At 46.1% G+C, this 13295-nt stretch overlaps 1 protein-coding gene across 2 annotated transcripts; it reads left to right on the plus strand.

The window, feature by feature from the left end:
• Positions 1-622: 622 nt before the first annotated feature.
• On the plus strand, positions 623-12782 carry HUS1 (HUS1 checkpoint clamp component). Of its 2 annotated transcripts, XM_043463419.1 has the most exons (8): positions 624-840; positions 1420-1547; positions 1654-1830; positions 3513-3620; positions 4579-4653; positions 8584-8683; positions 10414-10533; positions 12537-12782. In XM_043463419.1, exons 1-8 carry the CDS (start codon positions 789-791, stop codon positions 12617-12619), a joined length of 843 nt encoding a protein of 280 aa, XP_043319354.1. In that variant the 5' UTR covers positions 624-788; the 3' UTR covers positions 12620-12782. The 2 variants fall into 2 exon arrangements, with proteins under 2 accessions (XP_043319355.1, XP_043319354.1); XM_043463420.1 differs by lacking the exon at positions 3513-3620 and having other exon boundaries at positions 623-840.
• Positions 12783-13295: the final 513 nt, after the last annotated feature.

A 13295-nucleotide genomic window follows, 5' to 3' on the forward strand; every position in this document is an offset into this window, starting at 1 on the left:
CATCCTCCAGGCGTGAGGGTATGCCAACCCAAAAGACGCCAAGAGAGAGAGCAAGCAAGCACGTGTGCGTGGGAGAGACCCCAGGCCCTTTGGCTCCTCTTTTTATATGTTTTTTCGTTCCCCTGGGAAGTTCCCGATGTAAATTGGGCTAGCCAGGAGTGCTGTTTGTTCTACCCGAAGTCCTCAGCCCTTCCTTGGTTCTATTTTCGCGGGCTTTTCCCTTCCTTGTCTTTTGAAAGTGAAAGTGAAGTCGCTCAGGCGTGTCCGACTCTTTGTGACCCCGTGGACTGTAGCCTACCAGGCTCCTCTGTCCATGGGATTCTCCAGGCAAGAATACTGGAGTGGGTTGCCATTTCCTTTTCCAGGGGATCTTCCCGACCCAGGGATCGAACCCTGGTCTCCCACATTGCAGGCAGACGCTTTACCCTCTGAGCCACCGTTGTCTTTTAGCCACCGCCATTCTGGACTCCTTTTTCTTATTCGAACTACCTAACAAGACTGATTTTATTTCCTATATTCTAAAACAGAATTGGAAATTCCTTAACACAAAGCTCGACCTGTGAAAACTCAGAGGCACTTCCGGTACCTGCGGCTTAGAATCGCGTCACTTCCGGCAGAGTTACGTCATCCCGAGTGCGCGACCGAAAAGCCCACCCACTCTATGCGTGCGCGTCTCAGGCCCAAGGGGGCTGAACCCAGTACCGCGGTGGAGTTTCCCCCGGGCTGAATAAGGCGGGACTCTCCCGAGTCCGCTGCGGGCGGGCTCCCCGCGCGTGTCACGTCCAGCCATGAAGTTTCGGGCCAAGATCGTGGATACCGCCTGTCTAAACCACTTCACGCGTGAGTAGGGGCCGCGTCACCCCTGGCGGCTGGGAGGACAGTAGAAAGCAGGGCGGGAGGCCTGCACGGAGCGGTGCGCGCGGCCGGGCCCCGCGAACGGGCTGGCGCGCTGCACAGGCTGGCGAGCAGGAGCTTGACGCGGGCGCAGGTGCCGAGGGTTGTTTCTGAACTTTGATTACTTTCGCGTGGCTTTTCTTAACCCGCCCAGTGGCTTCACGGACAACTTTACCTGGCGCAGACCGCCGTTTACAGCCAGGCTCCCTGGTCCCCCCGCCCCAGCCGTGTCTCTCCTTGCCTCGACCCCTGCAGCACTCGGCGTCCCCGAGTGGACGTGGGAGGGAAGAAAGCGGCCAGTAGGCGCCAGTTAACCTCCGAGTCTCGGTTTCCTTATTCCCAGGTTGTTGGGAGGCCGGCTTGACGCCAGCGGCATTAAAAGCCTCCCGATAGGTGGGAGTAGAAAGGTTGATTTTCCCACTGGGAAGCTCACTGTGCGCAGCTGGTAATTCTGCTCGCTAAATTGGTGTTTTGGATACTTAACGTACTTCTTAGTTAATTCTTTACTGGAACCTTTCGCTATAGGAGTTAGTAACATGATAGCCAAGCTTGCCAAAACCTGCACTCTGCGCATCAGCCCGGATAAGTTGAACTTCGTCCTCTCTGACAAAGTGGCCAATGGAGGGGTGAGCATGTGGTGTGAGCTGGAACAGGTGAGTGGAGGCTCCTGAGAGGCCTGCAGCCCGCCCCCTCTCCCCCAACTCCCGCTGAATTCCACTGGAAGGGGCACAGATGTCCTCCTCCTTTTCCTTCCCTTAGGAGAACTTCTTCAGCGAATTTCAAATGGAAGGTGTCTCCGCAGAAAACAATGAAATTTACTTAGAGCTCACATCGGAAAATTTATCTCGAGCCTTGAAAACTGCCCAGAATGCCAGAGCTTTGAAAATTAAGTTGACTAATAAACACTTTCCGTGCCTTACAATTTCTATAGAGCTGGTGAGTAGAAAGCTACCATTTCTGAAACTTCCCGGAAGGAATTAGAAGTATTTATATAAGCCTTGACTTTCTACAGGAGAAGCTAATAGGTTTTATTAAAATGAGAGATCGGTACATCACTATTTTTTCATTGGAGTTGGGTGCTCCTCATATTTAAATAGCATTGTGATCTCATAATATTCAGCGAGGATGCTGCTCTTCCTATGAAATAACACTTCTGCATCTTTCTTCTCAGATCTGCATATCCCAGCATGTCCATTTCTTTTAGTGGTATTGTCATCTAGTCTAAAAACCATTTTTGCCTCTTCGAAATTTGTGTGTCCCTCCCTTATCCCCTCAGTTCTGCTGCTAACACCTTTAAATGACCTTTGGTTTTCAAGGAATACATTTATCTTCCATCCTACTACCAGCTGAATTTAATGCTCGGGTCTCTTCAGAACACGTGTACCCCACAGGGTCTCACTGCTTACAGAATGAGGTTGACATTTCTCATCTGCTGTCCAAAACCCTTCAAGTGTGGCTCAACCCACTGTAGAGCCACTTATCTCCCCTGAGTGGTTCTCCATGTGTGTCCCATTCTTTACCAACTCCCAGGCTTTGGTGAGGTTGGGTCTTCTACTTGGAGTCTGTGTTCTTTTCACTGGTTGTAGCCTTTTCTTCCTCTAGTGCCCAGCACTAATGCTGCCTCCTTCCCAGCCTTCCCTTATCCTGGCAACCTCTCCTTTATCCGTTCTGTGTACTTGATTTTTTCTGTGAGTATTATATTCAGTTTTATGCTTTTTATGGAGGAGGCTTTCTCAACTGTACTTTTTATTATTGTTTTATAGTGTTGCATTGTTAATTTACGCCTTACAGCAAAGTGATTGAGTTATACATATATAAGCATTCTTATTTTAATATTCTTTTCCATTCTGGTTTGTCCCAGGATACTGAATATAGTTCCCTGTGCTATGCAGCAGGACCTTGTTGTCTATCCATTCTATATGTAATGGTTTCCATCTGCTGATCTCAAACTCCTAGCTTCTGAAGGCCGTTTCTGGCAGCCTCCTCCAGTCCTCTCTTTAGGTCTGATCTCCGAAGCTTGAGCATCAGCACACAGTTTCTGCCCATATGGTTGGACATGTGCCTGAGGCTGGGAGTGTGGGGAAAGTGGCATCACCAGTCTGCAGGGCTCTCTTCATTCTGCCTTCTGTAAACTGCTTAACTGCACTCTCCTCCAAGGCTCCACAGCTCACCCTCTGTCCCTGCTGGTCTCCCTGCCTTCCTGTGAGGGGACATTCAGAGTGTGGGAACCTTTCTTCCTTCAGAGCTCTCTCTCCCTGGGGTGCAGGCCCCATCCTGATTCCTTTCTGGTTCTTTTTGTCTTTTTTTGGTTACATGAAGATGTTCTTGTCCTTTCTGAAGCCTGAGGTCTTCTGCCATGTTTCAGTAGATGTTCTGTGAGAATCATTCCATGTCTAGATATGTTTTTGATGTGTTTGTGGGAGGAGTGAGCTCCACGTCCTACTCCTCCACCGTCCTAATCACTCGCTTCTTTAACTTCCTTTTTCTAAGCTCTGTTAATACTTGTTGAATGAACGTTGGTGACTGAATTGAGAACACTTAGGTTTGGTATCAACATTTTTTATCTTTCAGTTCTTTATTTTTTAAGTATTGATGTGTTTTAATTCTTCTCTTGGCAGTTATCCATGTCAAGCAGTAGTCGTGTTGTGACACATGACATCCCAGTGAAGGTTATTCCTAGAAAACTATGGAAGGACTTACAAGAGCCGACGGTCCCAGATGCTGACGTGAGTGATGCCCAGCGTCACCACGTCTTAAATGGTGTGATTTGGATTCTCTGACTTTAAAGTCTTGCTGTAGGTTTTATGTGAAAGTTGTATAGTACCTGAAAAGAGATAATCATATTTAAAAGATAGCTCAGGAACAAAAAATTGGAATGTTTTCATTTAGTTGTTTGCATCAATCATCTTAAAGTAGTGTTATGTATAAGGCCACACTCTTTACAATTGAGAGAGAGAAAGTCTTGCCCTATAATGGCGCTTAAGTAAAACTGAAGTAGCATTTTGGATGGCCTTCATATCTGTCAGAACTAATGGCCCTGGCACCAATTTGGGTTTCACAGAACATGGTTTTTTTTTTTTGTCTTATTAGGAGTGATGTCCAAGGTGTGTGTCATAGCCAGAAGGAGAGGCTGCTTTAGTTCTCCTGACAGGAATCCCACAGCCACTGGAAAGAAAGATGATGACAAAGGGTCCTTTGCCTCTTGTTCATATTTATTGAAGAAGAGACCATGAAATAGCATAAGGAATATTTACTTGGCTTTGAGTAGATGTCTCCGCTGGGAAAAAGCCAGCATTGTACCGGCACTGTTGTAACCCAGTCTGGGCATGGTTACAGAGACTGGCCCCAAATGTGGGTGTGAACCCCTTGGAGGATGGCCTCCACTAGTGCTGTCTTACTCCCCTTGGGTGTGTGTGGGGGCGTCTCAGCAGCAGGGCTACAGACCTGGGACGAGAGAATGGCCACGTGGACGCTGAGGTCACCGGAGGCAGGCGTGAGTTAGTGAAGCTGTAGAATTATTTTTGTTTTTTATATTTTAAAGAAAGAACTTTATTCAGGCAATTTAAAAATAAGATTGCAAAGCTTTTAAGAGTACACACATTCCAAACACAGGTAATGAGCACTTGTCAATACTTGACTATGTTAATATTTTAATACTACTGATCTTTCTCATTTGCTTTGTAGGTTAGTATTTATTTACCAGTCTTGAAGACTATGAAGAGCGTTGTGGAGAAAATGAAAAATATCAGCAATCAGCTTGTAAGTTCTGACTTCTTTGAAAAGAGCTCCCAAGTGTGTAATTTTGGCTGCGTGTCCTCGCTGGAGCCTTATCTGGTGGGGGCTTGATGCCCTCCATTCATCATGGGGTGTCCCTCACCTCCCGGCTCTGGGGGCTTGGCCTGTTGTTGATAGCCTATGGTTTTACAGGTGAAACCTGCTCTGGATCTTCTCAACTCTCCTCTCTGATATTTGGCCTAGTCTCTCATATTTATAGTATTTATAGTATATTAACAGTACGTTCAGTGGTTCTAACTTTCTTTGCATATGTTTTGGACAGCATATTATGTATTTTATCTGATAGTGTAGATATTTTCTTATGATCACTGATGCTGGCAGTGAGTGGAATGTCCTATCTACTTGCCAGATGTCTCTATGAGCCCAAGACAAAAATCCCCCAGGACACATTTCTCTTCCTAGAAGCAGCTCTTAGGCCAGGTAGAGGGGCATGTTTACTTTTGTGACGTTTACACTCAGTGTCAGTGAAATGCTGAATGTGCCAGTGCCAGTGACGGGAAGCTTTGAAGAATTGTCCTTCACTCCTGGGGTTCTCCTGACTTCTTCAGTCACCCCTAAACTCATTTGATATGTCCCTCGGTGTTTTAGACACGACTGTCCACCTGATGAAACTTTTGCTCTTTAGCGTCTGCAGACTGGTTACCACACGGCTGTCCCCTGCCTGCAGAACTGCTCTGCAGTTGTCCATCCCCACAGCACTGGTGCTCTCCAAGCCTGTCTCTACCATTTCACGCTTGGCTGTTTCTTTCCCATCGTCCCGTGGAAAGCACTTAGCCCTTCTCACTGTTCATGGAAATTCTAGACTCTCCCACTGCCGTGGATGTAAGCCCCTCCTCTGCAAAGCTGTTCTGTTCACTGCTATGTGATAAGTCGCCTGCTAACATCTGGGAACCACTCCTGAACTGGCTGCTTCCTGAAAAGGGAAACTGTCTTAACCATCTCTGCATGACAGCCACTCACTGTGGGGTTGCCACTCAGCAGGCAGATAATAGGTTATTAGTGCACAGACCTGGAATGAAATTAGCTTCAGGAGATCTTTGGCATTACCAAAGTTTTCTGAAGCGTAGAAAATGTTTACGGACTTTCATTTCTGAAGTTGTGCTCACTTGAGAGTAATTTCCTTTCATGACTTACTCTGTAGATTTCACTTTAATTTACAGTGACTTTCCATGAAGCAGTGTGTGCCGTGCAGACATGAGTGTTCTCCTGCACCTGTCCTGATGTTGATCCAGTTGTCAGGCTGAGGCTTCTTTTGGGGATATCCTGGAGCCCTTGAGAGGCCCAGGAGAGAAAAGGCGGAACAGTTAATTCAAGGACCCGGTTATTTGTTCTTTGTGTCCAGTAGAAATCAGTCGTCAAAGTAGCTTAGATTAAATCATCAGAAATTTAAAAAAAATTCATCAGAGGTGTTTTTCTCTTCCCTGGAGTGTTTAAAAACAAGGATTTTGTGGAGTGACTCCTGCACCGTGAAATACTGAATGGAAAGTGATCAAGCGTGTGGAAAACTGGAGTAGCCAAGGGCATAACAATATTAACTTGAGTAACCAGAACTCTGTGTCTGAAGATGACAGGCGAGAGAATCAAGGGAAATGAGTATGACTCAACATATTGAAAGCATCTCCTCCAGTCAGAGGCCCAGCAGCCCTTGTTGAGGCACCTTCCTTACTTCTTTCAGTGAGAGACGTGGCCAGTGGGGGTGGGTCGTGTGTGGCTCGGGTAGGAGCAGAAGCAGCAGGCATTGACTGCCAAGAGTCTCCATCAGGTTTTAAGCATTGGGATCTCTCAGACAGAATGCAAGTTCTGGTCCAGGAGATCTGCAGTGGGGTCTGGGACTGATTTCTGACGAGCGCGCAGCGATGCTGTTTCTGTGGTGGTGCTCCGTGGTCAGAGCGGTGCTGCATTGCCCCTTACATGTTGTCTCAGCTTCACAGGAGCAGACTTGGGGCAGGAGGCATCATGATACGCTGGCAGAGCTGAGTGCTTGGAGCCACCTCCGACCCCCACTAAGTGGTACACCCTGGTGGGAAGCGTTATCCAGCACAACAGTCACAGGGGCTCTGTTACTTTTTATCAGTGGAGATAATTTATGTTAGATTCCCAGTGTGTCTCATCACTATTCCATGAATGGTCAGTAGTTATCATTAAGGAAATCTCTGGGAGAAGTCAGATCCCGTCCATATCCTTGACAGCAGAGTATGTTGGTGTGGGTAATACTATAGATGACACTCACAAAATAAGCATGGTGAGCCGTGTTTGGGGGGTCCTTGGTGAATTCCTTCAGTAAATTTTGTTTGAGTGCTGCCCTGCACCAGGCACTGTGCTTGGAGAGATGGATCTAGCATTTGATGACTCAGATTTTAGGAATTTGAAGAAAGCATAAAAAGGTGTTTAAGTTGGAGTGAATCTAGGACATTGCAAGCTGCTTTCCTGAATAAACCTTTATAAAACTCGTTTTTCAAGAGCAGTGAACCTTTACAGGCAGATACTAAGTGTGTGCTTATTTGAAACAGATGGATCTGTGTTATGTGTTAACCTCACAGAGTCCCTGTGCACTGTATATTCACAAGTCCAGAATATGCACAAGGATTGTTTTACATATTTTTTTTTAGACAGGTGTTTTTTCCAGATAATAGAGTGGGCTTAGAAACATCATGTACTTCTGGGAAGTGAAAGGATAAGGTTGACGATGAATTCTTCCCATTCAGAGGTACGCATACTAGATGATGCAACAAGGATGTTTAGAGGCTGTTTCCTACGTAAAGTCAAAGCCTTAGTAAGTTGAAAACATCTTTTTTGTTTTGTTGCTCCAATGAGAAATAGAGTTCACTAGTTTTAAGGAGCAAGAATGAAAAATACTAAGTGGTACTCCTCAGTAAATCTGAGGTTTAGTTGTGGCCAAGCCCTGTGGAACAGGGTGTCCTCCACTCATCCTGGGGCTTCTTCCCTCTTGCTGTACGTCTGCAGTGGCTCCCTAGTGAAGCGACCACCTTTATCTGCAGTGGCTTGGTGGCAGTTTTGTATTGTTGGTTGAACAAAATGTTGACTTGCACACTGCTGCCTGGGCTTTCCAAAGACCTGCCAGACTTTAGAGATGGCCAGATATTGATGTCAGAAGGTGAAATGTAGTGTGCCTGGGCAAATGGCCAAAATCTTAAGCCATATCAAGGTACCTGTTTCTTTCTCTGAACTTCATTTCTAGATTGTGTGTAGTTTAGAGACCCTGTTGGTTGGTGCAGGGCAGAGTGTAAAATGAAAGGGCCCCTCTGATCCTGAGGGAAGTCATGGGCACTGTTGGGGCAGCGAGGGCCACAGCGACCAGTCACCAAGCCCAGCTGTCCTCTGAGTGCAGAAAACACGGCAGCCACAGGGCGCCACAGCCTGGTGGAGTCCAGACGCCTGACGGCATCTCTGGGTCTTTCTGAATTTGGGAATCTCACTTCCCAATGTCTGGGATTATTCTTTATATAAATGGTTATATTCTCCTGTATTCTGAAGCCTTTCTGGTTATGTTGAGTTGTAATAGATAGTTTGGTCCATTTGTCGAAATAAGGCAGGTAGCGAGCTTATCGCTTCACATTCTCTTCTGGTTCTTGCTCTGTTTTACAGGAGTTGCACAATGTCTGCATTGTCAGCGCTGCTGGCAAGGCCCCCCAGCCTCCCCCGTTTGCAGAGCTTCCTGCTGCGCTCTGCGCGCCGAGGGGCTGCTCTCTGGAGATTTTAAGGCCCTGTGCTCAGCCTTGTCTTCTCTCTGTTGCTGATGCCATGTGGGGTTTGGCGCTGTCTGAAGTGTCTTGGGATTTGTGGGATTACTTTGTCACCTGGTTTGTTGGAAGCTGATATCCACTTTTTTTTCCCTTTTGCTTTTCTTAAGACTGTAAAATACTCAATTTGCAGATTATTGAAGCAAACCTAAATGGAGAATTGAACTTGAAAATAGAAACTGAGCTAGTATGTGTTACAACTCACTTTAAAGATCTTGGAAATCCTCCATTAGGTAAGTTTCCTGGTGGGTTATATTTTGCCTGTGATAAATTGTTCAGATGACATATCATACTGAGGTCTCTAGTTGGAAAAGAATTGAACTTCGGTGACTGTGTTTCAGGCTCAGGAAGGGAACACATAATGGGGTTGGGTAACTTGTTATTGCAGTGTGGTGGGAAGGTGAACCTCCTGGACTTGAGAAGCTGAAGTGTGGGCCTGAGGGCTTCCTTGTTCCTCATCTGCAAAACCTAGGCTTGGGCTCAACAGTGTCCAAGAGCCCTTCTAGCTCTTCACTTGCTGTGCCATCTACCAAAATCTACAGTTTCTCACCTGGGTGGAGTCAGAAATATAGATGACACTTTTTATTTTCTCCTTTTTTTTGTGTATTAAAAAAGTAATTTTTTAAAAAAAATTATTGGAGTATAGTTGACTTACAATGTTGTGTTGGTTTCAGGTGTATGGCCTAGTAATTCAGTTATATATATAATATGTATCTATTCTTTTTCAAATTCTTTTCCCATATCAGTTATTACAGACTCTTGAGTATAGTTCCCTGTTTTGTGTAATAGGTCCTTATTGTTTATTTTATATATAGTGGTGTGTGTGTCTGTGTGTATATATCTATCTCTATACGATGATCCTAAACTTCTAATTTATCCTTCCCCTTCACCTGTCCTCTTCAATAACCATAAGTTTGTTTTCTAAATATGTGAGTCTGTTTCTGTTTTGTAAATAAGCTCATTTGTATCAATGTTTTAGACTCCACATACAAGGGTATTTGTCTTACTCTGACTTAGTTTGATGATCTCTAGGTCCATCCATGTTACTACAGATGATATTGTTTCATTCTTTTTTATGCTGAATAACATACCACATCTTTATCCACTCCTCTGTTGTTAGACATTAGGTTGCTTCCATGTCTTGGCTGTCGTAAACAGTGCTGGAAGGGACACTGGGTTGGTTGAGTAGCTTGGCTCAGGGATTAGAGTCGTCTGCTGCAGAGCTCACAGTGGTGGGCAGGCTGTGGGAGGGAGGTCCAACAGGGAACGATGCAGAGGCCCCAGGAAGGTACTCACTCTGTGAAAACCATTTAGTCACCCATGTGTTCTGAAGTAGGTCTGATAAGACTCCTTCCACTTTTAGAGTTAAAATTACTTACTACCAGTTTGCTTATTAGAGACACTTTGTAACTTAGTATTGCTAGAGAATTTTACTTTATAGTGAAGGGCATGCCTTGGAGCAAAGTGAAATCCATGTTAATAAAAGCTTTGACAGTAGTTATATGAAGTGACTTATTTTTGTGTTGCTCATTTTGTTTATTTTAGTAAATTACAAAGAGAGTCTTTGATACCTTCCCAGAGTTGAATGGACGTTTTCTTCCCTTTCATTCCACTTTATAATGAGAGGGCTTGATTTAGCTGTATATGGTCTTGTTTTGGGAATGGTTTTTTGGCCCTACTGCAAGCCATTTGGGATCTTAGTTCCCCGACTGTCAACAGTGAAAGCATTGAGTCCTAACCACGGGACTGCCAGGGAGTTCCCATAGTACAGTATTTTGAAGAGTCAATACTTAGTAAATGCTTGCTTGGTGAGCGATCACATTTATATTATGCAGTGTTTCTGTAGGTTCTCAAGTCAGTGGTCAAGTAAACCATTTATTTATGTAAACAGTCATCATGCAATCTCTCGCTTCCCTGTTTCACTGGAAGATAATTGTGTCTTAAAATGTTCCTGTCGTTTTAGCTTCCGAAAATGCTTCTCAAGATAGAAACTCAGAACAAATGGCTGAAGTGCACATAGACATTAGGAAGCTCCTACAGTTCCTTGCTGGACAACAAGTAAATCCTACAAAGGCTACTTGCAGTAAGTTTGCATTTTGATTTGTTTTTCATATTTCAAGCACTGTAATCAACTGTAGTCTTACACATTGTGTATAGTCTCATAAATGCAGAGACAGCTCGGTCACTGGTGGACTCCAGTTTCCTGAGTAGTCCCTGGCAGATGGGTCTGGACTGCCTCACCTGGTGTCATAAATGAGTCTGCATCCACAGAGAAGCTGCATATGGGCAGAGGCACCTGGCCCCATTTTGCTGTGTTAACCTTATGTGTACAGGGTCTCTGTCTCTTTTGGGCTTGGATTTAAGTTTCCATCTCAAAGCATTTCTTTTCTTTCCTGTGTCAGCCTAACCTGTTCCAGTTGTCCTGTGTCTTGTCATCTGTGCTGCCTACTGACTTTTAATAGTGGCTTTTAATGGCACTCTTGATTCTGGTTGGCCTTGTCTTTCTTGTTTTCACATGTTTTTTCACCCTTTAGTCCTTGATTACAGATGAAAGACTCACTTGCTGAGAATTTTTCAAGGCTATGTCTGTTTCCTTGCTATTGAGACCACAGCAATTGAAAGAAAACTGTGGCCTTGCTTGGAGGTGACACCTCTTTATTTGTGAATTCCCAGTCTGAGCACTCCGCCACCAGTGAACAGACCTGAGAAGGGTGACCCAGGAATATAGGATACCTAATAATTGTCAGATAGTCAGCACTGTAGAGAACGAGTAGGAGGTTCCCGAAGGTTCTCCAGTGAAGGAGGACTGACCACTGGAAGGGAGTGGCGTTAGTGCGTGAGGCCTGCACTGGTGGTGAGGTACAGAAGCGGGGTGCAGAAAACCACGATAGGGAAGGAGCAGTGAGAGCTGCTGAGTCGTGGGGCAGGGGCCGGGGTCTGCCTGCACTGCATCTAAAGAAGTTATGGTGTGGACGCCCCTAAGGCTGCGAATGGGGATCCACTGCTTCAGCACGAGGTCCTCCCAGCTTAAGACAGTGCTTCTCAAACTGCCTGCATGCACAGGGCTCTTTGGGGACCTGGCTGAGTGCAGATGCCTCTTCAGAGCTCTGGCTTGGGCCATCGAGGCTGGGTGATGCCCCATTGTGGGTCCTTGGAAGCCACTCCTGTCTGCATAGGGGAAGTGTAGGGAGTGGGGGTTGTGGCCTTAGCTGCTATGCAGGGAGGGGGAACAGAAGGTTATGACAGCCAGAGTCGAGTTTCTCACACTGTTTCTTACCCCAAACCTTTTCTGCCAGTGGTTCTGGCTTTGTGGCAGCATCCTCCAGGCGCTTGCTGAGTTCCCACCTCTGGAGGGGTTGGGGCACTTTCCCCAGCATTCTCAGTCTCTGCTGCCACCTGTGTGTCCAGCACCTCTCCTGATGAGTGTCCTTCTGCTGGTCCCTTGTGTCCCTTCCCGACTTGCCATTCTCTTGGGATTGGTCTCAGCAGCCTGCTGTGCTCTTTGTCTGCCTTTCTTCTGCCACCTGGCTTGATCTGGCTTCAGCTAGCTTTCCTTGGGTGTGGCATGCCCCACTGCCCCTGTAACTTCTGCCCTCAGTGATACGGTCCTGGCAGCTGGGCAGCTTTCATGCTGTGGCAACACCTCTTCCTCTTGGCTGGCTTCTGCTTTGGGTCTTAGACCCAGTGCCTCATTGCTCATCCTAGGCTGCATGATGGCTGCCCTTGCAGACTGCCTCCTGCTCTCTAGTAAGACCCTATGTGCTTGCCTCTTCTCAGCACATTCCAGGGACTCACTGGTGAGAAGCTGCTTTTTCCTGGAAGGACGTTGACTTGGGTACATGTGGTTTCTGGGAAGTTTGCCCTGTGACTTGTTGCCCCAGAGACCTCGGCCTCTTCCTTAGTGAAAAATGAGCTGGCCTGAGCCAGGCCCCTTGTTTGGTGTCAGCTGGGATGGTGGAGACTGGTCACCTCGGGAGGGCCTGGGTGCTCCAGGAGAGGCTTGGGGGAGAAGCTGCTGCAGTGCTTAAGGGTGAGAGTGTGTGTGCAGAATGGGTCTCTACACTAAAGAATTTCCTCTCTCCTTAGATATTGTGAAGAACAAGATTGTTCACTTTGACCTGCTCCATGAAGATGTTTCCCTGCAGTATTTCATCCCAGCGTTGTCATAGCCCTGCCTTGTGGGCTCAGGAGCTCAGGGACCTTGGTTGGACCCACAGCAGTGAAATCCTTTTTTTTTTTTTTTTTTACTTTTTTTTTCTTCTATAATATTTACAGTAGAAATTGAATTAATGAGTTAATGAAACACAGTTGGATAAACATTTCTTCATATTACTTCTTTGTTCTGTCTGCTTTGTTTTGCTTTGAAGATGTTGAAAGAAAAGTTAAAATTTTTTTATTCAGATTTTAAACTTTTCTAATTGAAGTCGTGAAAATCCTCTTGTAGTTTGAATTGGTGTAGTAATCAAAATCGGCAAAAAAATAATGTTTGCCAAGCCTAGCACTTTTCCTCAAGGCATTGTTTCCAGCTCAGCATATTGTTGTGGGAAGAGACTTGAAGCAGTTAGGTTTCTGTGTACTTGGAGCCCAAGAAGGCGAGGTTGGCCCTCTTGCCACCTCCATCCTGTGGAGGGTCCCGGGGGGTCTGGGTACTGCACGTATGGTCTCATCGTGATGCCCATGAAGATTTTAGTCGGCTCTCCTGTTGCCATCAGGAGGATGCGTGGGCAGGGCCTGGCCAGGTCAGAGCAGCACAGACATTCTGAGGCTTCACAGTGGGGCTTCTGTATCTGGCAGAGTAGGTTCAACAGTCGGCCCTGGGCCACACGTCTAGTGGCAGGGATAACA

Source organism: Cervus canadensis, chromosome 3 (assembly GCF_019320065.1).
Source record: "Cervus canadensis isolate Bull #8, Minnesota chromosome 3, ASM1932006v1, whole genome shotgun sequence".
Classification (NCBI taxonomy): Eukaryota; Metazoa; Chordata; class Mammalia; order Artiodactyla; family Cervidae; genus Cervus; species Cervus canadensis.

Bases quoted from the DNA above. Each gene is read 5' to 3' on its own strand.
- HUS1 (XM_043463419.1), top strand. From the start codon at position 789: ATGAAGTTTCGGGCCAAGATCGTGGATACCGCCTGTCTAAACCACTTC. The intron at 1,548-1,653 runs GTGAGTGGAGGC...TCCTTCCCTTAG, and splicing joins TGTGGTGTGAGCTGGAACAG to GAGAACTTCTTCAGCGAATT. The intron at 1,831-3,512 runs GTGAGTAGAAAG...TTCTCTTGGCAG, and splicing joins TTACAATTTCTATAGAGCTG to TTATCCATGTCAAGCAGTAG.